This window comes from Callorhinchus milii, unplaced genomic scaffold (assembly GCF_018977255.1).
Source record: "Callorhinchus milii isolate IMCB2004 unplaced genomic scaffold, IMCB_Cmil_1.0 Scaffold28, whole genome shotgun sequence".
NCBI classification, from domain to species: domain Eukaryota; kingdom Metazoa; phylum Chordata; class Chondrichthyes; order Chimaeriformes; family Callorhinchidae; genus Callorhinchus; species Callorhinchus milii.
The window spans coordinates 2,596,464-2,622,589 of NW_024704769.1; the positions used below are offsets into that span (position 1 = coordinate 2,596,464).

At 53.6% G+C, this 26,126-nt stretch overlaps 2 protein-coding genes across 4 annotated transcripts; one reads left to right on the forward strand and one right to left on the reverse strand.

Moving 5' to 3' along the window:
* The first annotated feature begins 2,834 nt into the window (after positions 1-2,834).
* On the forward strand, positions 2,835-12,264 carry LOC103191394 (dihydropyrimidinase-related protein 2). Of its 3 annotated transcripts, none has more exons than XM_042344473.1 (14): positions 2,835-2,927; positions 5,389-5,477; positions 5,679-5,863; positions 6,465-6,629; positions 6,867-6,928; positions 7,048-7,128; positions 7,447-7,515; positions 7,765-7,885; positions 8,136-8,292; positions 8,487-8,628; positions 9,116-9,286; positions 9,471-9,650; positions 10,664-10,877; positions 11,905-12,264. In XM_042344473.1, the coding sequence occupies exons 1-14, from the start codon at positions 2,889-2,891 to the stop codon at positions 11,994-11,996; spliced, it is 1,767 nt and encodes a 588-aa protein (XP_042200407.1). In that variant the 5' UTR covers positions 2,835-2,888; the 3' UTR covers positions 11,997-12,264. The 3 variants fall into 3 exon arrangements, with proteins under 3 accessions (XP_042200407.1, XP_042200408.1, XP_042200409.1); XM_042344474.1 differs by having other exon boundaries at positions 10,664-10,871; XM_042344475.1 differs by lacking the exon at positions 2,835-2,927 and adding an exon at positions 3,556-3,656.
* A 7,042-nt stretch (positions 12,265-19,306) lies between these two features.
* Positions 19,307-23,633, reverse strand: adra1aa (adrenoceptor alpha 1Aa). Its single transcript, XM_007912385.2, has 2 exons — positions 22,718-23,633; positions 19,307-19,803 (listed from the first exon to the last, which is right to left on the reverse strand). Exons 1-2 carry the CDS (start codon positions 23,631-23,633, stop codon positions 19,307-19,309), a joined length of 1,413 nt encoding a protein of 470 aa, XP_007910576.2.
* Positions 23,634-26,126: the final 2,493 nt, after the last annotated feature.

Consider the following 26,126-nt stretch of genomic DNA (forward strand, 5'->3'; position numbering starts at 1 on the left):
AGGAGAATGAGCGAAGAGACGTCAGGCAGGTCTGCCCACATGAAGGGGAGAGAGGATGCTCAAACAACTGTTGGCAAGGCAGATCAGGAACTCGGAACCCGGAGTGGATCCAATCCAACAGCCTCACAACACAACTGTGTGAAGGTGAGCACATTTTTTTTGACTTTGCTGTGATTTCTTTAACGGAGGAGGAAGGAAAATCCTAACTTAACTGCAGGGTTTATTTTTTTTTGTTGTACTTGCAGTTATTTCAGTTGCGTGGCTTCGCTCTGGATTGAGAGACCGATAAATCTTTCTCTTTAAGAACTAGAGAAGGTTTTTTTTTTCTCTCTCTCTCTCTCTCTCTCTCGCTTCCGACAATGTGGTCAAATGAAAATAGTCTTGTCGTCATTTCAAACGTGTCAGTCCGGCTGATTTCTCTGCTTACCTCGGGAGGACGGACAATTTGGTGTCAGTTTGTGGTGCTGGGCAATTGAGGGTTAAGGTCGATAGTGCCCCGAAGACTTTTCCTAAGAACTTTACAGTGACTCTAGAGGTTAATTCCATCTCTGAGGGCTGCCATAACCAGTTCCTCTGTACCTTAACCAGATGCTTTTTGTGTCATAAACCAAGGTATTTACCATCTGGTTGCTGGTATCCCTCTGCCCCACCCCCTCTCTTGCCTCCTTCATGTCCCATCTAAAGACCTTCGTCTTCGACCGTATCTTCGACCAACCTCCTATCTCCACACCCTCTGCCCTCCATCCCTCCTGACCCCAACAGGTCCAAAAAAACACTGACGGTTCAGCGGTCCTTAGGACGTCTTTCCGACATGAAGGGCACTCACTAGACAAGTGTAAATTGTTGTTGTTATTCTTTGACTCCTTTTGATTGGGGGAGCGGTGGGAGGGGGGAAGCCTCGAACTCGTACATGATAACGGGATGGGCTGAAAGATGGAGCTCTCTCCCTCTCCCCAATTGAGGTATCTTGGATGCCAGCATCACCTTCCCTTTTACTCTGTTAAAATAGGCCTTAGTCCTGTAGCGTATCTCTTGCGCAGTGTTTAGAGCGCTCGCCTCCCAAAGCGAGAGGCTGTGGGTTTGATTCCCGGGAGGGTCAGGCAAACCTTAGGCAAGTTTCCTTACCCCACACGCACGCCTGTGTTTACCCAACAGTAAGTAGGAACCCGGTTGCTTGTAAGTCGATTGGCGGATCATTTTCCAGGGGGTAATAATCCCTTCAAAATAGTATTAGTTATAATTTGGTCACTCAATCCACGGCTGTTTGTGGGGACGCTGCTGCGCGCAATTGGCTGCTGCCGCGTTTCGCCCACAAATATACGGTCAAGTCACTTTACCGTCTATCCCGTCAAGCGCTTTGAGAACGTCGAGAAGACCTGAAAAGCGCTGTATCAAATGCAAGGATTATTACACGTTACTATTATTAATATTATCAGTAAAGATACCAGATTTAAAAGTGAGACGGGCTCAACGTCTCCCTCTTTAGGTCCCGAAGCTCAACCGCATCACTGTCCTGCCAGCGATCTCGCGCTAAAAGAGGCTGGAGGCCACCTTGATGGAAAGAAAGGCAGCACTCAGCTAATATCCCCAGTACATCTGCACCTTATTCTAGCTGCAAAGCCTCCGTCAAAATCTGTCGGCGACAGTCACCTTCTAGCCCCGGGCAGTCGGTTAGCGGACACAAAGACGGGCATTCTGAGTGAACAGGAATCCAGACAAAAGGATCCCGTTGGTACGGTTAAAATAATTAGGGTGTTTTCTCTCACCACCTTAATGGAACCTCTTTGTTTGTCCGTTACCAGTTAGTAATCACACGCACACACACGCACACACACGCTCCTTTCATTCACTCCTCCTCGTTTTCTCTCTCTCTTATTTCTGAGGATAACAATAATAGTAATAATGATAATTCTAATCCTTGCGTTCGGTACAGCTCCTTATCGCGCCTTCGAGACGTCCCCCCACCCCACCCCCTCCACTCCAAACAAAGGCGCTTCACGGAATAATAACGCAAAGTGAATTGACCGTTCATTTTGTGGGCGAAATTGACTATATTTTTGCGAATCAACTGTGTACATTTCGTGCTTTATTTTGTATACCCCAGCCCCCCCCCCAAAAAAAGAAGCAGCATATATATAAAAAGATACATAGATATATCTATAGAGAGAAAGAGAGAGAGGGAGAGAGAGAGAGAGAGAGAGAGAGAAAAGCAGTTGAGGCTGAAGGAATATTAAATCATATTCAGGGAGTGATTTTTTTTTTGCACGTACTGTATAAAAGCAAATCAAGCACTGCACTGCACAAAAAAAACACACAGAAGGAGGACAGGGTGTGTCAGGGGGAAGAGATGGGGGGGGGTGGGGGTGGTGGGGGGGTGGGGGGGGGATAGCAAGATTGCAATCACTGGGATGTGTTGGAGTTGAGCCCACCCCATCTGATCATCTGCTGGGAGTAGGGAATTGAGGACATCAGCGAATTGGAGGGTCTTGTGTGCTGTTTGCCAACCCCACACTGGAGTGATGGAGCCAATCAGGGGGTTGAGGGGGTAAGCTATCTGGGGGGGTGGGCTCTCTGTGTGTGTGTGTGTGTGTGTGTATGGGGGTGGAGAGGTTAGAGGAAGGCGCATGTCTATAAGCTGCAGCTCAGCTTAACACCACTATTGCTGGAGCCTCTCCCAGTTGGGAAGGGATTGGGGCCAACGAGGAGGAGACAGAGAGACATCCACCCACCACCCACCCACCCACCCAGCAGACCAAACCACTTGCAAAAGGCTTCCCTTCGCCTCCTGCAAACCCCCCCACCCCCACCCACCCCCCAACCCTCCCCATCCCCACCATCACCATCACCATCCCCCTTCTTTGTCGCATAGCACTGGATTTGAGAGGACCATGTCTTACCAAGGCAAGAAAAATATCCCTCGCATCACGGTAAGAGCAAAAGGGAGGGGGTGGGTTGATGGGTGGGTGGGTAGTTGGGTGGGTGGGTTGATGGGTGGGTAGTTGGGTGGGTGGGTGGGCTGTGGGTCCAGGCAATCTGGGGTATTGTGTCTCTATCTCAGATGTGTTGAGCCATTTTGCACCACAAAAAACTACCTTTTGAGGGAATAAGATGCATCGTTTGCTGATGGGACACAGACAGAGAGAGACAGAGAGAGGGAGAAAGAGAAAGAAAGGCAGAGAGAGAAAGAGAGACAGACACAGGGAGAGAGAGAGAGAGAGACAGAGGAAGAAAGAAAGACAGACAGAGACAGACAGACAGAGAGAAAGAGATGGAGACGAGAGAGAAAGAAAGATAGAGAGAGATAGAGAGAGAGACAGAGAGAGAAAGGAAAGACAGAGAGAGAGAAAGATGGAGACAGATAGAGAGACAGAGAGAGAAAGAAAGGAGAGACAGATAGAGAGAGATAGACAGAGAAAGAGAGACAGACAGGGAGAGAGAGAGAGAAAGATAGAGACAGATAGAGAGGAGAAAGAAAGAGAGACAGACAGAGAGAGAGAAAGACAAATAGAGAGAGAGAGAGAAAAAGAAAAAGAGAGACAGATAGACAGAGAGAGAGAGAGAGAGAGAAAGAAAGAGCAGGAGATGTGTTGTGGGCACCAGGGACAGCGACAGCACAGGGCGAGAGCTGATGGCGTTACTGAATAATTCAGCAGATGGTGAGATCTTTCTCTCCTCTCTGTCTGTCTGTCTGTCTGTCTGTGTCTCTCTCTCTCTCTCTCTCTGTGTCTCTTTCTTTCTTTTTTACATCAAAAAAAAAGATGCAATAACTGTGCAATAAATGCATTCGAAAGCCAGTGTTTGGCAGAAGCACTGATCAATCAATTAATCAGTCAATTGCTAAAGCTTTATTCCCAGGGAAAATTGTGTGGAGTCTCTGCTTTTAATCTGTTAGCCTCGAATCACTCCCATCTCTCCCCCCCCCCAACACTCCCCCACACACACACCCACACACACCCCCACCCACACACACCCACACACACCCCCACCCACACACACACCCCCACCACACACACACAAAGACAGTGGGAAACACCCACCCACCAACACACACCCACACACCCACACACAAAGAGAGAGTGGGGAAACACCTCCCCCCCACCAACACACATCCCCACACACACACACAAAGAGAGAGTGGGGAACCACCCCCCCACCCCACCAACACACACCCACACACACACAAAGACAGTGGGAATCACCCACCCCCCCACCACCCCCCTTCCCTTACTGTTTGACTTTACACCATTGCAAAGAAACCCCCCCCCAAAAAAAAACCATAAATCTTGAATGCTATTTGCCAAAATGATGATTTTTGTTTTATACACCGGAAGAAAAAAATGCAGTTTTTTTTAACAAATAACGCCTACCGAGCACCGCGCCCTTTAAAAGCCGCCTCGTCGCCCCCGGGGTGGGGGGGGGTGGAGAGGGGGGGGGCACGAACCGTTCGGGACCGGATCGGCGGGGACAGCCGTTTTAAAGGGTCGAGGTTAAAGGGTTAATTCTCCGCCGCAGGTCAACGTGTCTCGCGTCCGACCTGACGGTCGGAGGGAACGCGCTCAGAATAGTCGCCGGCGGTTTAAGTCGTGAGGGAGGTGGCGCGTCTGTGCGTCTGTGGCGGTCCATATTAATTCACGGCAACGCGGCTGCAGCCCTCAATACTCTGGGTGTCCGTCTGCGCAGACATGAGAGCTTATGTTATTAATATTAATTGTTATTAATAATCGTCGTAATAATCGACATCGCGCCGCGTCCCGTCTTCGAGACGTCTGCTGCAAAGTGACTTGACTGTATATTTTTGTGGGCGAAACGCGGCAGCCACTTGCGCGCAGCAGCGTCCCCATAAAACAGTCGTGGATTGGAGTGACCAAATTATTACATAAAACAGTTTTTGAAGGGCTTATCTAATAATATATATACACATATATATGTGTGTGTGTGAATAGTATATAGTATATATTTATATATTAAATCCTATTTGATAAATGGTGTATATTTGTATATTAAATTCTATTTGATGTATAGTTTATTATTATTATATTTATATATTAAATCCTATTTGATAAATAGTGTATATTTATATATTAAATTCTATTTGATATATATAGTTTATTATTATATTTATATATTAAATCCTATTTGATAAATAGTGTATATTTATATTAAATCCTATTTGATATATAGTTTATTATTATATTATTATTTTTTAATATTAAATCCTATTTGATAGATATAATTTATTATTATATTATTATATTTATATATTAAATCCTTTTTGATATCTATAGTTTATTATTATATTTATATATTAAATCCTATTTGATATATATAGTTTATTATTATATTATTATTACATTTATATGTTAAATCCTACTCGATCCTTTCGTTCAGAGTGACCGACTGCTGGTCAAAGGCGGTAAAATCGTCAACGATGATCAATCCTTTTTTGCTGACATTTACATCGAGGACGGTCTCATCAAGTAAGTGCCCGCTTCCCGCCTCGCGCGCGCGGTCTGCCCGGGGTAAGCGCTCCGAGGACGCAGTCCGCGGCGAAGGGCGCGAGCGGTTCGTGTTCCCTGCGCTCGGACGGGTTCGCTCAGAGGCCTCCCCTTTATCCTCACGTCCTTTTCATCTTTCCGGCTGCTCCGAAAAAAGAAACGTGTTCATTCTTTGCCACGCAGGCAAATCGGCGAGAATCTGATCGTGCCCGGCGGAGTGAAGACCATCGACGCCCACGGGTGGATGGTAATTCCCGGGGGCATCGATGTGCACACGCGTCTGCAGATGCCCATCAAAGGGATGATCGCGGCCGATGACTTCTTCCAGGGCACAAAAGCTGCTCTCGCTGGTGGCACCACCATGATTTGTAAGAGCGCTGTATGTTATATATATGTGTGTGTGCGGGTGTGGGCGCCTCTGTGTGTTTGTGTGTTGTGTGTGTGCTGTGTGTTTGTGTGTGTGCTGTGTGCTGTGTGTGTGCTGTGTGTGTGTGTGTGTGCTGTGTTGTTGTGTTTGTGTGTGTGCTATGTTTGTGTGTGTCTCTGTGTGTGTGTGTGTGTGTGTGTGCTGTGTTTGTGTGTGTGCTGTTTGTGTGTGTGGTGCTGTGTTTGTCTGTGTGTGTGCTGTTTGTGTGTGTGTGTGTGTGCTATGTTGTGTTTGTGTGTGCTTGTTTGTGTGTGCTGTGTGTGTGTGTGCTGTGTGTGTGTGTGTGTGCTGTGTTTGTTTGTGTGTGTGCTGTGTGTTGTGTGTTTGTGTGTGTGTGCTATGTTTGTGTATGTGTGCTGTGTGTGTGTATGCTGTGTTAGTGTGTGCGCGCGTGTGTTACGCATGTGTGTGTGTGTAATAGCCCCTCTCAGCAAACATTCGCACGGTGGCTGGACGAAGCCGATGCCTTGCCCTGGGGCATGGCTGCCCGGGTCCTCTGCGCTGGGTCCCGTTACGCCAACGCGATCCCTTTCCTCCCCCAGTTGACCACGTGCTGGCGGAGCCCGGGATCAGCCTGATCACCGCCTTCGAGCAGTGGCGCGAGTGGGCGGACGGCAAGACCTGCTGCGACTACTCCCTGCACGTGGACATCACCGAGTGGTACAAGGGGCTGCAGGAGGAGATGGAGTTCTTGGTGAAGGAACACGGTAACGGCTCGTCCTGCAGCTCGCCGCGCTCGGAGCACTCGCTTCGCCAGGGGTTCGATGCCCCCCTACTGCCCCCCCCGCCGCCGTCCGGTGGGCTGACTCCGGGCGAAACCTCGGGCCAATTGCCCCCGTTGAGCCCCCAACTCACGGTCGAATATCACGCCATCCTTACGGAGAGAAATCAGGAAACCCTCCCCACTCATTCTCTCTCTCTCTCTCTCTCGTTCCTTTCCACAGGCGTCAACTCCTTCCTCGTGTACATGGCTTACAAGGATCACTACCAGTTAACTGACGCGCAGGTGAGGAATGCGGTCTGACGTGTAGTGAGGGGGTGTGGGAGTGGGGAGGGCCGGTGCTGCGCCGGGCTGTGTTTTTGTTTTCTTGCCGTGAGGGTGAGCGTTTTGCCCTCTGCTTGCAGATGTACGAGGCTTTGAGTGCCATCCGTGACTTGGGAGCGATCGCGCAGGTTCACGCCGAGAACGGAGACATTATCGCCGAGGTACCGAAGCTGTTGGCTTTCTGGGCGTGCGTGTGTGTTTGCGCGCGTGCGCGCGCTAGCTAACGCAGGGTAGATTGTGTTCAGCGACACCTTTCGGGTCGAAGAAGTGTCTCAAAGCTGTTCCACCGTCAAAAAATATACGGTTGATTCATTTTTACAGTGCGGGTGGCTTTGACACGTGATAAGGCAAGGATTATTAGAAAGATTATAACAGCTGAATAGCCCCACGAGCCTCAGCGATAAGCTCTTGTTTATAAGAGGTTCTGGAGGATGTTGTTAACCTGACCATCTCTCTCTCTCTCTCTCTTTTTTCTCCAGGAGCAACGTAGGATCCTCTCCCTGGGAATCACCGGACCTGAGGGACATGTCCTGAGCAGGCCAGAAGAGGTAGGATAGCGAATGTTCTCAGCAAAATGTAGGGCTAATGGAGGAACAAGGCCACTGACCCAACTTGGAACCTAGGACATCAGTGTTACTGCCTTATAGTTACACCCAACAGTCCCTCCGCCTTGCCCCCCTCCCTCGCTTCCTTCAAGACCCATCTCAAGACCCTCCTCTTCGACCCCGTCTCCCTATTCGGGTACCCTAAAGCCATCCCTCTCGTTCCTGCGCCGTTAATATTTCTCCTCCGCGCAGGTTGAGGCCGAAGCAGTGAATCGGGCCGTGACTGTTGCCAATCAGACCAACTGCCCCCTGTATATAACCAAGGTGATGAGCAAGACTGCCGCTGACGTCATAGCCCAAGCCAGGAAGAAAGGTAGGTCTCCTCCCCCAGGGTTAGGCAAGTGTTGCCTATTCGGGGAATAATATAATAATAATAATAGTAATAATCCTCGCATTTGACCCAGCGCCTTATCGCGTCGTCGAGACATCCCAAAGCACTTCACGCGACGCGCTGTAAAGCGAATCGACTGCATTTTGTGGGCGAAACGTGGCAGCTTTCCCCGTGGGGGAGGTCGAGCCTTTGCCTCGCGCCAACGGGTGCTGATTTTACCCCCTTCTCGCAGGTACCGTGGTGTATGGGGAGCCCATCACCGCCAGCCTTGGCACCGATGGGTCTTATTACTGGAGCAAGAACTGGGCCAAAGCTGCAGCTTTCGTCACCTCCCCTCCTCTCAGCCCCGACCAGACCACCCCGGACTACCTCAACTCCCTCCTCTCTTGGTAACCAGCTCCTCGCTCGTTCTTGTCGCTCGAGTTACGCGTTCGAGGGTTGGAATGCCTTTGAAACCCGAGCGAGACTGTACAGAGGAGCTTCGCTGTGTACCTAACCCTCACCGCGTGCAAGTAGAGTGATGGATAGCGCAGAGAGAGAGAGAGAGAGAGAGATTAACTCTGTATCTAACCTCTGTTTGCAGTGGGGACTTGCAGGTCACAGGAAGTGCTCACTGCACTTTCAACACCGCTCAGAGAGCGTTGGGGAAGGATGACTTCACGCTGATTCCCGAGGGGACTAACGGAGTTGAGGAAAGAATGTCCATCATTTGGGACAAAGCTGTGGTATGTACAACCTTCCCCCCTCCCACCCAACCCAGCCCACTCCGCCCTAACCAACTGTCCTTGATCCACGAGTGTTTGTGGGACGCCGTAAATTCGGCCCCAATTAGAGTGTTGCTCTCCTGGGCACACGTCTGATGTATCTCCGGCCTTCTTCGTGCCCCTAATGCCCTCCATTACGCCATCAGTGCCTGTACTTTCAGCCACTAACCCCCCACCACCTCCCCCACCCCGATACTCTGGAACAGTCTTCCTTCCTGTATCCCTCCCCCCGCCTCGCCCCTTTCCTTCCCCTGAAGAACTTCCTCTTCGACCAGTCTACAGTTGCCTCCCCCCCATGACTCCCCTACCCCCCGCCTACCCCCACTGTCGAGCGCTGTGGGACTCTACCCTGCGTGAGGGGCCGGGGGTGTGTATGGGGGTAGTGTTGTTGTTGATTGAAGTATTCGAGAACGCTTTGGTGCCATTGACCAAACCCACGCCTTCGCAGGTATCCGGCAAGATGGACGAGAACCAGTTCGTGGCCGTGACCAGCACCAACGCAGCCAAGATCTTCAACCTGTACCCCCGCAAGGGCCGGGTGGCGGTGGGCTCGGACGCTGACCTCGTCATCTGGGACCCCGACGTGGTCAAGACCCTCACGGCGAAGTCCCACAACCTGGTGAGCTGATCTGTTGGGGGTGGGGTGGGGGCAGGGAGGGAGGGGAGGGTTAGGGCGTAGGAGGTTGCCGAAGGCTCGGTCGCAGAAGAGGGTCCAAATCCAGTGCCTTTGGACGTCCTCTGACAAATGTAATGTGCCGTTGTGGTTGTGACACTGCACTCTCTCTCTGCGTTGTTGGCCGTAGGCGGTGGAATACAACATCTTTGAAGGGATGGAGTGTCGTGGGGCGCCTCTGGTGGTCATCAGTCAGGGCAAAATCGTCCTGGAGGACGGGACCATTCACACCAGCGAGGGCTCAGGCCGTTTCATCCCCAGGAAGCCCTTCCCTGACTACGTGTACAAGAGAATAAAGGCGAGAAGCAAGGTGAGAGAGAGAGAGAGAGACAGAGAGAGGGGGCTTTCTGTTGCTGCGGTCGGTCATGATCTCCCTCTACTTTAGGGTTGGGTCCATTAGAGTATCCCAGAATGATACAGCACAGGAGGAGGCCATTCGGCCCATCGTGTCTGTACTGGCTCTTCGAAAGAGTTGTTCAAATTAATCCCACTCCCCCGCTCTCTCCCCAAAGCTCTGATCAACCCCACTCCCTCCCCCGCTCTCTCCCCAAAGCTCTGATCAACCCCACTCCCTCCCCCGCTCTCTCCCCAAAGCCCCAGTCAGCTCCACTCCCTCGCCCGCTCTCTCCCCATAGCCCTGATCAACCCCACACCCCCACTCTCTCCCCATATCCCTCCATAGCGCTGTCCTTCAGAGAGGTTAGATTGAGTTCCCTCCCCCCCCCCACCCCACAGTGGATAGGGTTCAAAATCCTCATCCTGATCATCACCTTCAAGGCCCTCCTCCCTCCCTCACAACCTCTGTGACCCCCTGCTAACCCCCCACCCCACCCCCACATATCAACCTGTCCGCTCCCTCCTCTCAGGGGCTCTGGCCTACAACAGGCCCCCCCGCCCAGCCTGGACCGGCCACCATCCCAGGTGGGACCTTTATCTTCTCCGCCCTCTGGAACTCCATCCTGCAGTCCCTTCCCCTCCCTCTCCTCCTTCAAGACCCTCCTCTTCGACCACCCTCCTACCCCCACCCTCCCCTGCCTCCCTGAACCCGAACCATCCCCCTCCCCCAGTCTCGGGGTCCCAATCCACCCTCCCCTGCCTCCCTGAACCCGAACCACCCCCCTCCCCCAGTCTCGGGGTACCAATCCCCTCGACCGTCCAGCGCCTCGGGACGTCCTCCTGACGCGAGGCGGGCGGGGGGGCGGGGGTGGGGGGGAATCTCATCCGCGACACCAAGCCAGCCGCTTTGCCCGCAGCTGCGGTCGCTCCCCAGGGAAGGCTCTCGTGTCCGGTCCCCTCCACGGGTTCTCCGTCCCTGTCTTCCAGCTGACGGAACTGCGCGGGGTCCCGCGGGGGCTGTACGACGGGCCCGTGTGCGACGTGCCAGCGACCCCCAAGTCCGTGACCCCCGCCTCCTCGGCCCGCACCTCCCCGGCCAAACAACAGCAACAACAGCAGCAGCAGCAGCAGCAGCAACAACAACAACAGGGTGCCCCGATGAGGAACCTGCACCAGTCTGGATTCAGTTTGTCCGGTAAATGTGTGTTCCCTCTTTTTTATTACTTCCCAGAACGCCCGGCGCGAGCTATCGATCCGGGGCTTTGTCCCCGCACGCACAAACACGGTTAGACGCCCATTCGTGTTTGAGTCCCACTAACTAGAGAGCAGCGAAGTAGGGGTGACCCCGTTGGTTGGTTGGTTGGTTGGTTCGATCGGCCGGTCGCTTTCGTCCAGGGTGGGGGGGGAGAGGGGGTTAATAATTCCTTTGAATATGATTAATAATAATAATAATTTGGTCACTTCAATCTGTGCGCAATTGGCTGATCCGGTGCTGCATCAAATGCAAAGATTATCATAATTTTTTATTATTATTAGATGTAGGAGGGCTCTTCGGTCTTGAACGCAGGTGTCTCGGTGTGTGGGGGGGGGGGGGGCGGGTGGTGGGGGTGGATGGTGGATTGTACCTAAAGGGATTGAGAGAGGAAACGCACGGCAAGACTTCGAGGACGTAGAACAAGAGGTGGTCCTAAGCGCCACGTGATTATTCCTGAGATCAAATGGAGACGGCGGTGGGGGTGGGGTGGGTGGGGGCCTCTTACGACTGAACGGATCTCGTGATCTCTCTCTCTCTCTCTCTCTCTGCGTTGGGAACAGGGAGGGACGGAGGGAGGGAGGGAGGGGGGGAGGGCGAAGAGAGTCAAAAAAAGAAATAAAACAACATACGCACACAACACACACAACAGAGTCAGAGAGGAAAGGAAATGACGACTTGAGGCCACGGGGGTTGAGAGTGGCCAAAAAGGCGCGATTTCGGGACAAATTCCTGCCCTCGACGGACGCCCTTTTATCGCGTCTTCGAGACGTCTCGAAGCGCTTCGCAGGACGCGCGATAAAGCGTAGCGACTGTGTTTTTTCGGGGGTGGGCCGGACTATTTGCGGACGAGAGAGAGAGAAAGAGAGAGAGTCCGAGACACCCCCCCACCCTACCCCGTCCCCGCCCGGCCAGCCTTTCCCCGGCTTCTCCAAGCAAGTGCTCTGTATCTCGTAACTCTCGCCCTCTCCCGCAGGTGCTCAGATAGATGACAACTTGCCGCGCCGTACCGGACAGCGTATAGTGGCTCCTCCTGGAGGCCGGGCAAACATCACGACCCTGGGGTAAACTTCCGGCCCCAACAGCAGCGGCAGAACCTTTCTGTTTGTTTTCTCCTCTCTCCCCCCTCTTTCCCCCCCCCCCCCCCCTCTCTCTCTCCCTCTCCCTCCCCCTTTCCATGTTCGTTTGCGTTAAGAGCCTGTGACGGTCGCTGTGGACGAAGCGAGCTCGATCCCGGGCCCCCTTGGACGCGTGCACGCAGGTGCGCTCACGTGCATGCGCTCGTGGGCGCCCGCGCGTGCGTCTGTGCCCGTGCGCGGTGCGCGTACGCGTGTCTGTGCCTGTGTGTGTGGTGCGTGCGCCTTGGGACGTCCTCCCGATGTGAAAGGCACTCTATAAATGGAATCTTGTTGTTGTGTGTGTGTGGTGTGTGCGTATGTGTGTGTGCGCGCGCGTGTGCGCGTAAGAACAACAACCCCATTCGCTTACATCCGCCGCCAGGGCTTTACGGAGAGAGAGAGAGAGAGAGAGACGTTTAAACCCACAGTCGGTGCGAGAGGGGAAAAAAAAATATCAGGCCAACGCGCACACGGCCTCGAGGGGAGATTTGGTGCGCGTTTCTCTTTCTCGGTCGGTCTGTCTCTCTCTCTGTCTGTCTCTCTCTGTCCTGACCACACGACGGAGACTACAACAAAGACGCCACGACATCTCCTATTTTATTTTCTCGATGCATGAAACGCTGTCTTCACGGGAGGAGCGTGTTTAACAGCGGCGCTCGCGCGCACGCACGACCCTCTCGGATTTTTCGCGGAACTTCACCCGCGGGTCCGCTCTTAATTTGCCCCGAAACGGCGCAGTTTTTAACGAAACGAGCAGAAGACGGGAAAAAGAAAGAAAAAAAAAATCATCCGCACATAAGTTTTGACTTCCACTTGGGGTCGGTCACGACTCGCGCTGAGCCCCGGGGGAAAAGAGCTTGCGCTCCACAAGCCTGTGCCCCGAAGCGGGACTTGTGTGCGTGCGTGGGCGTGCGTGCGTGTGCGGTCTGCGTGTCTGTAATGTTCGCGTGTGAGAAAGCTGGTGCAAAGCTCGGGCTGAGTTGCGGACGGAGACGGGGCGGGAACGTCTGGAGTAGAGCTACAGATCGGACGCACGCTTAATAGAACGGCGGAACAGGCTCCAGGGGCTGAATGGCCTCCCACTGCCCCGCCGCGCCCCCCTCCCCTCCCTCCCCTGCGCCTCGGTTCTCCGTGCCAGCCTTGGAGAGACCGCAAGTTCAAGTGCCAGCGCCAGCCGTGTTCCCCGTGTGATGTGAGCCCGTCTCCCCCTCCCCTCTCTCTCTCTCCTTCTCCTTCCTTTCCCCCACCCCAACACCCCCCTCCCCACCGCCGCCCCCACTCATCGCCCGCTTGCTGTGTCGTTTGCTCGTGGTTCGAGAGCGCATCACGGGTGGGTTCGAGGTTTTTCTCCGGCGCACGATATCGCAGCGACTCGATGCTCTGAAGTTGTCCCGGAAAAAAAAAAAGTAGTAGTGGTTTTTAAAGAAAATTGCCTCCGTTCTGAGACCCGGTGTCCTGTTCTTGCCTGTCGTAGATAAAAGCTCTCCCCCCCCCACCGCACCTCCCCCTCTCCTCCCTGTCTGGTCCATCTTAGTAATGTTTGTCAAAGGTCCTGTAAGTTATTCCCACGGGGGAAGAAGATTTAAGGGGGGGGGAAAAAAGAATAATACTGTCTGGTAACATTATCACCCGCTAATAAAATAACTCCTTACGTCTCGGCTGGTTGTGTTGTGTGTGTGTGTGTGGTATCTGATTTGATCGAGCGCCTTGTCACGTCGTCGAGACTCGAAGCAGTTAGGAAGGCGGACGGTATGGTAGCGTTCATTATGAAAGGATTAGAGTATAGGGAAGTCTTGCTGCGACTGTACAGGGCCCCGGTGAGACCACACCTGGAATACTGTGTGCAGTTTTGGTCCCCTTATTTAAGGAAGGACGTACTTGCCGTGGAGCGGTTGCAGCGTAGATTTACTTGGTTAGTGCCAGGGATGAAGGGGATGAGTTACGAGGAGAGGCTGAACAAGTTGGACCTATATTCTCCAGAATATAGAAGAATTAGAGGGGATCTTATAGAAACCTATAAGATCATCAAAGGGCATAGAGTAGATAGTGGGAGATTGTTTCCCCGGTTGGAGAAACTAAAACCAGGGGTCACAGCCTTAAAATCAGAGGTCAGCCCTTTCGCACAGTGAATGTATGGAACTCACTATCCCAAAGTGAGCTACGGTCCGGAGTGAGGCGAGGCCAGAGTGTGAGGGAATTTAGTGAGAGTGGGAATTGCTGCTGTGAGTGTCGTGAAAACTGCTATCGTGAGCACATAACCCAATTTGTTGTTGTTGTTATTCAAGTCTTGTAGTAGTTGTTTTAAGTCTTGTGTTATTTAAAATTGCTGATACCATTGGTACGTTGGTCTTGTGGGGTAACTTTACAGGGAGCAGCTGTAGCCAATAACACATAACTTATTGATTAAATTAACTTATTGATTAACCACTTGATTAGGCGTTAATTCCAAATCACTGCTGAGCAAATCAGAAACGGGTTGTACCCAGAAAGTATAAATAGGAGATAGCTGCGCGAGCCTCACTGGAGCCGAGAGCCCAGAGCGAGCTACGTCCGGAGTGAGGCGAGGCCAGAGCGTGAGGGAATTTGGGTGGAGACGCTGCACAGCATTAGGGATGGAGTAAACTTCCTGGACAGCTTTCTCCTGGAGCCGGACACTCCCCTGAGTCCCAAGGAAGAAGACTGTAGCAGCGACGGACACGACTGGGTGAAGGCAAGCGTTCCCGACAGAGAGGGGCTGAAGAATCCCAGACTTTAGCCTTGTCTGACAGGTATGAAATATTGGCAACCTGTGTGGATAAGGAAATCTGTGAGGAAGACGGGCAAACTGACCCCAACACCCCTGTGCAGGAGGTTAAAAATGTAATTCTTATTGGGGATGAGACAGTCGGGAGGACTGATGACAGTTTTCTGTCGCCGTAGCGGGGAGACAAGAAGACTCTGGTGTCTTCCTGGGGTCGGGGTGACGGATGTCACCGCCGGGCTGGAGATAAATTTGAGGCATGAGGGAGAGGATCCAATAGGGACCAATGACATTGGTAGGACCAGTGGGGACGAGTTAAGGAGCGAGTTTCCGGGAATTGGGAATTAAACTAAGGAATAGAACTTCCAAAGTGATGATATCGGGACTGTTACCTGAGCCGGGAGCTAATTGGTACTGGCAAAAGGAGATCATGGATCTGAATGCCTGGATAAAAAGAGTGGTGCGGAGAGCAGGAATTCACCCTGACCTGACCCCCTCGGGTCCTCCGGCCCGCGAGGCGAGGAGTCTAATCACTGAGCCACAGGGAACTCCCAATATGTTCGCGGGTGTTTGGGGGTTGACAGGCCTGGGCGAAAGGTTAGCGTCCTCGGCCGGTGACGATGAAGGAATCCGAGGCGGGCGGGAGCCAGAGCTGACCACAGGGGACCTGATTACTCCAGACCCCATGGGGGCAGATTACCGTCCAGTGTTTCCGTGGTGGTTTAAGAGTCGATCGTTTCTTTGAGCGCTTTCGCTGCTCCAGGGAAGGTCCTTGTCAGATCGCGGTTACATTTCCAATTAATAATAATAATAATAATAATCCTTGCCTTATCACATCTTCGAGACGTCTCAAAGCGCTTCACAGGATACACCGTAAAGTGAATTGATCATAAAATAAAATACACATTTCTTTGTATTTACTAAATGTCCTCAATATCCCAAACATCTAGTCATCTGCTCCCCAGTTGATTCTGTCTCTACAGTGCCCTGGGGTTGGGTGGGGGAAAAGGAGGAATAGTGGGTTCCATAAAAATAATAATAATTTGGTGGCTCAGTCCACGGCTGTTTGTGGGGACGCTGCTGTGTGCAATTGGCTGCCGCGTTTCGCCCACAAAATATACGGTCAATTCGCTTTCGTGGTGTCTGTGCGTCTGCTCGTCTCAGTGTCTCTGGAGTTCTACGGCCATCAGCCCTGGAGGGGGATTGCAATGCAAGGCGCAGCTCGGAAAGAGACCATTTATTGGATCAATGCCTTTGCTCCACACTCCGAGTGAAAGCCCAGGGCTTCAGGGCAATGGTTCAGGGAAGACAGTAGAGCTGAGTAATTGACACTCACTCAAACGGCCCCAGCAGTTGTCAACGGAAATATCAATTTCAATCGAACCCAAATCTCCTGCTGACCTCTGTTGTCCTCTTTAAAGCTGCCAATATTTAATGCTCTTCACCATGAGCAATGCCAAGTCCTCCGGGAACCACCCACTGGCCTTTATTTCGACCCTCGTTACAAGAAGAAATGACATTTACGTCAAGAGGACGTCCCAAGCCACTGGACAGGGATTTGGACCTGAGCAGTGGGTGGTGGGGGGGGGGGGGAGCAGTGGGTGGGGATGGGGGGGTGTAGGATGGAGGCGAAATGTTGGGCAAGTTTCCTTGAATCCACCACTGTGTGTGGGTTCGCAAGCGGCTGCCCCGTTTCGCCCTCAAATATAGAGTCGATTCGCTTTACAGCGCGTCCCGCGCAGCGCTTTGAGACGTCTGGACGACGTGATGAGGCGCTGTATCAAATGCCGGGATTATTATATTATTATTATTTTATTTTATCATCATCAATTCCTCCGAGTTTCGGCAGCAAGTTGCAAACAAGTCCCCTTAAGCCATCCCCCGGGTTTGACCAGTTGGCTGCGTTGACGGTCGGTGTCCACTGGAGAGCGGAGTTGTCCATAAAAAGAATGTGGTTCACACAGACGGCATTGAGTTCCCACCAGAGGACAGAATTGTCTGTGCAAATGCCACGTTATCTCTACAAATATACGCCACAACGGTGGACTGCAGTAGTCCTGGCGCCGGTGCAGTTGTATAGTCTGATCGGGAAAGACCTCGAGAGAGAGATAGAGAGAGAGAGAGATTGTTTTGCCTTAAGTGTTTGAGAGGCCACAGCGATGTGGACGTTTCATCCATTCAGTCTTGATTCGGAGGCTTCTTTACTTGTCATTGTTTATCATGTCTTCGAGACGTCTCGAAGCGCTTCACAGGATACGCTACAGTGCAGTGACTGCGTATTTTGTGGGCGAAAAGTTTCTTACTTACTGCTCGTAAACCGAGGCTCGTGTGTGCGTGTGTGTGTGCGTGTGTGTGTGGGGAGTAAGGAAATTTGCCCCATATTTCGCCCTGACCTGTCCTGCCCGGGTATCGAACCCGGGTCCTCTCGCCTTGCGAGGCGAGGGGTCTAACCCCTGAGCCACGGGACTCCTTATTGACCTCTTGTCAGTTTGGACACGAGACAGACAGACAGAGAGAGAGAGAGAGAGAGAGAGAAGGAGGGGGTGGAAATTTGGAGCAATACGGAGGAAAAAGGGGGATCACTGTAATTCCTGTGGTCAGTGGAAGATGAGGTTGTATTGAGTGGGAAAAAGTCTGGGAAAAGTCGACCCGACTTTTTAATTTCATTAAAGACGGAATGTGTGGAAACCAGAAGGAGGAAGTACTCCCAAGGAGGAAACCCTAAGCTTTTAATTACCAAACAGCTCGGCGTTCCCAGAGCAATGTGGGAGGCATTAGCCGGAGTATTGCCGTCCCACAAAGGTTTTAAGTAAAGAAAACAGTCTTATATTTCTCTCTCTCTCTCTGTTTCTCTCTGTTTCTCACTCCGTCTCTTTCTTGGGAATCATCTGCTTTACGTGTTCACTTGAACGACTGAGACTCCAAATCCCACTCCCCAAATTCCGCCTGGTTTTAGCCTTGTGCGAGCATTCGGTTTTCGCCTTTAAAGGGAGCCCTGCATCAGACTTGCCAGCGCACGCGTGTGTGTGTGTGCGTGTGTGTGCCGTGGAGGGTGGCTGGTGTGGTGGGTGGGTGGGGGAGAGTGGCCGGTGTGGTGGGTGGGGAGGGGAGGGTGGCCGGTGTGGTGGGTGGGGGAGGGTGGCTGGTGTGGTGGGTGGGGTGGGGGAGGGTGGCTGGTGTGGTGGGTGGGGTGGGGAGGGTGGCTGGTGTGGTGGGGTGGGGCGGAGGGTGGCTGGTGTGGTAGAGACCGTGTATAGTCTGGGGGCGAACTGCTTGGACCCGGGTCTTCTTTCGCCCGGCAGACCCTTAGCGGAGAGGGGCGGTGACTGTGCCGGCGGTGCGGGGGTTAATCTCCGAGACCCTGGGGGGTGGGGGGTGTGAGCCTGTGAACGCAGCCCATCTGGTAAACTCCGGCCGGACAAGGAGTCGGGGGAAAGTTCAGGGAAGTTTTAAACGCGTCAGACAAAGTTTTATTAAAAGCTGTAGGAATGCAACCGCTGGGACTGGGGGGGGGCGGTGAGGGGGGGCGGTGAGGGGGGGGCGGTGAGGGGGAGCGGTGAGGGGGGGGGGGATTACATTAGCAAATGGCTGGGAGAGTCGTCTGATTGCTCCGCTCGTGAAACACTACCCCCCCCCACCCCGCCCCGACCCTCTGCCCCCACTATCAAACCCCCACCCCCGAAACTTTACCGCTCTCACCCCTCTATCTATCCCCCCCACCCAACCCCACCCACTCCCTCAGCCTTCCCCCTCTCCCTCCCCGACCTCCGTTCGCGCTTGACGACCTTCCTCTTCGACCGAGCTTACGGTCACCTCCCCCCTCGTCCCCCCCCCCTTTCCCCTTCCCCCCCCAGTCACAGGTGTAGTGACTGTGCGTTTGCAACACCCTCGGATGGGGAGAGAGAGAGAGAGACTCACGCACATACACACGCGCGCGCACACGGTTGTCGCGCGAAATCACGGAACGCCGGACGCAAAGACGGACGCAAACCCGGGGGGGGGGGGGGGTCTTTGTTTTTTTTTTTATTCGATGCCGGGTGTTTTTTCTCCCCGGGGTTCTGTTCTGTGTCTCTCTCTCTCTCTCGTCTCGAGGCGCGATTCCGTTTCGTTTTCGTGGCCCGAAAGGTTCGACGCCGGCGCAGAGGTGTCGTGGCGCGGGAGGACGCCTCAGAGCGCTTCGGGGAAGGTGGGGGTGTGTGGGGGGGGGAGTCCTCCGTGCGTTTTGTGGGCGAAACTCTCTCTCGAGCCCCTTTGCCCTCTTGTCGCCCCTCGCTCTCAGCCCTGCGCGAGGGGACGGGGGTGATTTTTTTTTTTACGTACCACTTTCTGTGGCGCTCGTGTGTGCGCGTGTGCGCTGCTCGTGTGTGCGTGTGCGCGTGTGTGTATCTTGCGTGTGTCTTGTGTGTGTGTGTGTGTGTGTGTCTCTCAACTCTTTCAAAGGCCTCTCGGAGCCCAATCGAAGTCCTCAATGGAGCGATAAACTCTTCGCTCAACGCACGTTCAGCTCGAGGGTCTTCCCATCATGTGTGGTGTGAGCCTAGCGGGGTTTGGGGGGGCGCGTGAGGTGGGCTTGGCTCTGGCATCCCCTCTCGGCCCCCCCCCACCCCACCACCACCACCACCACCACCCCCGCAGCACGAGCCCAGTAGAGCCCTGGGGGGCTGGCGGGGCGAGCGGGCAGTCCGGTGGTCCGGGCGAGCGGGGAGCAGGCTCCACTGGCTGGGGGCCTGGGGTCGGGCGATCCCGAGGAAAGCCTCGTTGGTTCCCACTTGGGTGCGGACCACCTCCTTCGGCCTCTCGGCCCCGCTGTGGGCGCTGGAGGAGCTCAGGCTCGAGCCCTGATTCACGGGGGGCTTCCTGCGGTGACATTCCCCCCGCAGCACGTTCCGGAAGGCCCGCTTAAACTCCTGGCTGAAGCAGCGGTAGATGACGGGGTTGAGGCAGCTGTTAAAGTAGCCCAGCCAAAAGGTGACCTTGAAAACCGTCTCCGGCGGCCGGTACGCCGGGAAGCAGGAGCCTGGAGGAACAGGGGACAACCGTAAGGGACGTGGAGACCGACTGCTGAACGCTTTGAGCTCTCGCCTCGCCCCGGGACCCGGGTTCGAGCCCCGGGAGGGGAGGGTCAGGGGCGAAACCTTGGGCGAGTCGCCTGAAGTCCACACTCACACACACGCCTTGGGTTACCCAGCGGTAAGTAGGTTGTTAGTCGATTGGCAGATGGCTTTTCTGGGGGGGGTGGACTACTCAATCAGCCCCAGTTCCCCCCATCCAACAGCTCTTACTCCCCCACCCCCCACCCCCCAATATCTTTGCCAGTTATTTCTCCATCCGATTCCCTTTCGACAGTTGCTCTCAAGTCTGTTTGCCCGAACGTAGAGGATTGATGGGACCTTTCGTGCGGCTGTTAACGGATCCGGTGCCAAGTGCCAAGTTGGGGAGGAGAAGACGCTCACTGCCACCAAACGGGAAAGACTGTATTTATCCCTTCGGTTACTCGAACGCAGAGCCCGAGTTGAGAACCGTTCCCAAGTGGGATGGCTGTTAAAAATTCTCTTATCGTTTGCTCAAAAAAGGGAATAACCCAAATCGGCCAAGAGACGACAATAATAATAATAACGTTGGGCAAGTTTCCTTACTCCCCACACACGCACACACGCACACACACACACACGCGTCTCTGTTTACCAGCAGTCAGTAGGAGCCCTGTTGTTAGTCAATTGGGGGATCGCTTTTCCGGGGGTAATTAATTATTATTAATTATTATTATTATTATTATCCAGGACAGTGGAGGAGGGAGAGAGAGCGAGAGAGCGAGAGAGAGGGCCCCTTTTCGTTAGGGAGAGGGCGACGGGGATGTTTTGAGAGAGAGAGTCACGGCAGAGATGGGCAAAGCGGCCGTGGGATTGTGTGACACCAGACAAACTGCAGGGGAACAGGATCCGTGCAGAGCCTCAGGTCTCTGCGTCACTCGTCTGTGTCTCTCAGAACATTAATTACACAGCACTGAGTCACCTCGAAGCTCTGACAGTGATGAGAGACCACAGTGACAGGAGGAAAGCATTCAAAATGCCAATTACCTTCCCGCACGGCAGTGCACCGTTACAATTGCTCAAGGATAGAACAGCAACTGAGTGAGTGCGTCAGCATCTTAGCTGATTAAATGTTCAACACTATAATAATACTAATAATACTACTACTACCACTGCTACTAATACTACTAATAATAATACTACCATTACTAATAATACTACTACTAATACTGCTGCTACTACTAATAATATTACTGCTACTACTAATTATTATTATAATAATACGGCTACTAATAATAATACTACTGCTACTACTATTATTAATAATACTACTACTACTAATAATAGTACCACTACTACTAATACTGCTGCTAATAATAATAATGCTACTACTAATAACACTAATAATACTGCTACAACCTTGGATTTGATAGGGCGCCTTATCGCGTCTTCGAGACGACGCACAGTGCTTCGGCGGCTTCCACCATCTCGCGTCGAAGGGGAGGGGAGGGGTTGGCGGGGTGGGGGGGGGCGACCGAAGGCACGGTTGCAGAGGAAGGTCTCCACGTGGGTCTTGAAGGAGGTGAGGGTGGGGGGAGGACCAGGTGGCGGGGCTGCGGGATGGAGTTCCAGAGGGCGGAGGCAGAGAGGGTGAAAGCCCGATCGATGACGGGCAACAACGGGGGCTTTTCCCCACAGCTGACAAATCCCCCCCTCCGATAAAAATCGCTCACTCGCTCTGCGCGGGGCGGGGGGGAGAGCGAGAGAGAGAAAGATATCGCTGGGCGCAAACTACCGGCCTACAAAATAGCCACAGTCACACCACTTCGCAGTACATAAGCCCGTGAAGCACTTTGGAGACATTTTGGCGACACAATACGCTGCAACGAATGCAAGGATTCTTCCAGCGAAGCTCGTTAGAGGGGACAGGACACGGCCCAGACTCCTCGAACCGGGTCTGACAGTTTAATGACCGTTATTTTTGGAACATTTTTGGTCCTGCGACCTTGAATTCCACAAGGCAAAGCCCTTCCGACGTGGCTTTCGTCTCCTGGTCATGTCACGTCACGTGGTTGGCTATTAACCCTCACAGCGGCGGATTTATAGCGACGACCCGGGGGACAATAATCCTCGCGCCTGACCCAGCGGCTCATCGCGTCTTCGAGACCTTCTCAAAGCGCTTCACAGGACGTGCGGTCAAGCGATTCGACTGTATATTTTGCGGGCGAAACGCGCACAGCGGCGTCACCCGCAAACAGCCGGGGGTTGAAGTGACCAAATTATTATTATTATTATTTTTGAAGGGATTATTACCCCCAGAAAAGTGATCCCCAATCGACTAACAACCGGGTCCCTACTTTCCTACTGACTGCCGGTAAACAGAGGCGTGTGTGTGTGGGGGGGGGGGAGGGGGGTGCGGGGGGAGTAAGGAAACTTGCCCAAGGTTTCACCCTGACCTGTCCCACCCACTCTAACCCAACAAACGGTCCTGATTTATATGGGGCAGCGATGATGTGTGTCGCTGTTCGTTGGGTTAACGTCTCAAGGACATGTTCGAGGAACTTCAACGTTGTTGGACTAAGATGTGCAATACTGATAATAACCCTCGCGTTTGACCCGGCGCCTCATCACGTCTTCGAGACGTCTCAAAGCGCATCGCGGGATACACACCGTAAAGTGTAGTGACTGTGTGTCTTGCGGGCAAATGCCACAACCCAATTTTCACATATAAAATTCGAAGAGGGGTGGGCCTTGGAGGAGGTGAGAGGGAGGGAACGAGGCGAAGGGAATGTGGGATGGAGTTCCAGAGGGTGAGTTGTGGGGTCGGGTGGTGGGGGGGATGGGGGGGTGAGGGGCGCAGAGCGGCTGAAGGCCCGATCGGCGATGGATGGGGTCTCTTACCCAGTGGAAGGACCACAAAGAAGGGGAGCCAGCAGAGGATGAAGCCTCCCACCACGATTCCCAAGGTCTTCGCTGCTTTCTTCTGCCTGGTGAATTTGAGCAGCTGCACGGAGAAATGTGTCTTCAGGTGATGTCCTTTGCCCCTGGAGTGGTGCTCGCCGGATCTGGGCGAGACGTCACCTCCCACGTTCTTCCGGTGGATGCGTAAGGTCACCTTGTTGGTGTCCGAGCCCTCTCTCTTCTCCCCGGCCATCAGGCTCCTCGTCTCTCTCTTGGCCACTACGTAGACCTGGCAGTACATGAGCAGGATGATGGCCAGGGGGACGTAAAAGGAGCCAAAGGCGGAGAACAGGACGTAGCCGGGAACCTCGGTGATCTTGCAGACGCTCTCGTCTTCCGGTTCCGGCTCCTTCCACCCGAACAGCGGCCCCACGGATATCACCAGGGCAAGTAGCCACACGGCCACCAAGGTCAGGACCCCTCGCTTCTCGGTCATGATGGCGGGGTGCCTGAGAGGGTAGCTGACTCCGATGTAGCGATCGATGGAGATGACGCACAGGCTCATGATGGACGCTGTGGAGCACAGGACATCCATGGCCGCCCAGATGTTGCAGAAGAGCCTTCCGAACACCCAGCGCCCCAAGATCTCCAAGAGGGCGGAGAAGGGGAGGACGGTGGAGCTGAGCAAGAGGTCAGCGATGGCCAGGTTCACGATGAAGTAGTGAGTGGCCGTGTGCAGGTGCCGATGGGAGGCCACCGAGAGGATGACCAAGATGTTCCCCAGGAGAGCGAAGAGGATAAAGGAGCCCAACACCAGCCCCAGGCACACAGCCCTCGTGGGGTTCAGTGAAGGGGGGGCGCACCCCGAGCAGTTCAGGATGACCAGCGACGACGCATTGGCAAAGAAGAACGCCATCGGCTCTCTGCCTCGCCCCCCCCCCCCGTCCTGACCCCTCCCAGTCTGTCCTTCGCCCTGCCGGCCTCTGAATAATAATAATAATCATCATAGTAATCATCATAATAACAATAATAAGCCAATTATTCGATGCGGCGCCTCATCGCGTCTTCGAGACGTCTCAAAGCGCCCCACGGGGTACACCGCGAAGTGTAGTGACTGCGCATTTTGTGGGCAAAACACGGGCAGCCGATCGCGCCCAGCGACGTCCCCACAAACAGCCGTGGATTGAGGTGACTGATTTATTTATTTACTTATTTACTTATTTACTTTCCGAAGGGATTATTACCCCCTGACAGGGTGAGGGGGTTTGGGGGTTGGGGTGGGGGGAGGGGGGGGAGTGTGGGGAAGTGGGGGAGGAGAGGGGGGGACAAGAAAAGGAACCAAACTCCTTAACCCACAATTTTTGGGGCGCGATACATATGAGAGCGTAAGAATTTTCTCTGCATCTGTTCGCTTGACATGTCCTGTCCCCCCAAACTTTACACTGCCTCCCCCCCCACTCCCCCAACCCCCCCACCACCCCCCCCCACCCCCAGATATTATTTTCTCGTAGAAATCGATCTCATTTGTTCTTGAAACAAACGAGATTTTCTGACGAGATGCTATGACAAGTGACGTAGGGAATCCCGGGCAGCTCAGGGGGTTCGAGCCCTCGCCTCGCAAGCGAGAGGACCTCAGTTCAATTCCCGGGCAGCTCAGGGGGTTCGAGCCCTCGCCTCGCAAGCGCGAGGACCTCGGTTCGATTCCCGGGCGGGTCAGGGGGTTCGAGCCCTCGCCTCGCAAGCGCGAGGACCTCGGTTCGATTCCCGGGCGGGTCAGGGGGTTCGAGCCCTCGCCTCGCAAGCGCGAGGACCTCGGTTCGATTCCCGGGCGGGTCAGGGGGTTCGATCCCTCGCCTCGCAAGCGAGAGGACCTCGGTTCGATTCCCGGGCGGGTCAGGGGGTTCGAGCCCTCGCCTCGCAAGCGAGAGGACCTCGGTTCGATTCCCGGGCGGGTCAGGGGGTTCGAGCCCTCGCCTCGCAAGCGAGAGGACCTCGGTTCGATTCCCGGGCGGGTCAGGTCAGGTCAGGGCGAAACCTCAGGCGAGTTTCCTTACTGTGCGCACACTCTGTTTACCGGAGCAGTAAAGAGGAACCTGGTTGTTAGTGGATCGGTGGATCGCTTTTCCCGGGGGGGGGTGGGTGGTGGGGTTAATGATCCCTTCAAATAAATAATAATAATAATAATAATAATTTAGGCACTCAATCCACGACTGTTTGCGTGGGGTCTGTTCCGCGAAGGGCTTTGAGACGTCCGGAAGACGCGATGAGGCGCTGCAGCGGACGCGAGGATTTATTATCACGAGTCGTACTTATTATTCATTGGCAATCAATGTCGCTCATTATTTGTTGCGAAGGGTTACCGGTGGCGCGGAATACGAATCAAATCAAATGAGACAGCATTTTAGCTTCGTCGCTCTCCCTTCCCATCCCACCCCCCCACCACCAACCAACTCGCCCTCTCCTCCCTCCACCCTTCCCCCCCCCACCCGCCCGCCCGCCCGCGAAAAAAGAGAGAGCGATCGTACTTTATTCTACTTACGAGGCTGGTGGTGTTCAGGTGATTTGCGGGGAAAGAAGCACCGAGGGGAAAAATTACAGCCACAGATCTGGTTCTTCCAGTTGGAGTGAAGGACTTGAGCTCCGTGCGTGTGCGTGTGTGTGTGTGTGTGTGTGCGTCCGTGTGCACGTCCGTCTGTGTGTGCGTGTGTGTCCGTCCGTCCGTGGCTCAGTGCTGATGTCCTTAGAAGAGAGACTCGCTGTTAATGTGCAGCATTGACTGACTGAAAGCCCGACTGTGCTGTCAGCTCTGAGCCACTCACTCACTCACTCACTCCCTCTCTCTCTCTCTCTCTCTCTCTCACTCACTCACTCGCGTCAATGCTTTTCTTAATGACCATCCAGTGATTTCCTACCCAAAGCCCACAGAGCTCTCTCTCCCCCGCCACCCCCTTCTCTCTCTCTCTCTCTCTATCTCTCCCTCTTCCACTCCGCAAAAGCAAAGACAAACGACAGCTTTAAATCTCCGAAGGACAGTTCCCTTTCTGTGTCTTTTTTAATAAAATAAAATTGCCTGATTTGCATTGACGTACAGAAAGATGGACAGATGATTCTGCCAGGCAATGCAGGCATTGGGAAATACAACAGGGAATACTATATATATATATATAACTCCCCCCCACCTCCACACACAGTGGGCTTTGCGGACGAAATAAAAGGTTAATTTCTATTTGACCCGGAGGGTAAGTTTCGCCCTCGAAGTAACGTGAAGTGCCGTGGGTTTGGTGTTTGAAACCTGTCAGGCGGACGAGGGCCGGCGATAAATAAATGATATCAATAACAATAACCCTCGTCTTCGAGACCTCTCGCAGCGCTTCAGGGAATATACATCGTACCGTGAATCGACCGTGTG

Excerpts from the sequence above, each read along its gene's own strand:
- LOC103191394 (XM_042344473.1), top strand. The coding sequence starts at position 2,889 with ATGTCTTACCAAGGCAAGAAAAATATCCCTCGCATCACG. Across the intron at positions 6,929-7,047 it reads ACCAGTTAACTGACGCGCAG|ATGTACGAGGCTTTGAGTGC; the intron begins GTGAGGAATGCG and ends CTCTGCTTGCAG. Across the intron at positions 8,293-8,486 it reads CTCAACTCCCTCCTCTCTTG|TGGGGACTTGCAGGTCACAG; the intron begins GTAACCAGCTCC and ends CTCTGTTTGCAG.
- adra1aa (XM_007912385.2), bottom strand. The coding sequence starts at position 23,633 with ATGGCGTTCTTCTTTGCCAATGCGTCGTCGCTGGTCATCCTGAACTGC. Across the intron at positions 19,804-22,717 it reads CTTTGTGGTCCTTCCACTGG|GCTCCTGCTTCCCGGCGTAC; the intron begins GTAAGAGACCCC and ends CTGTTCCTCCAG.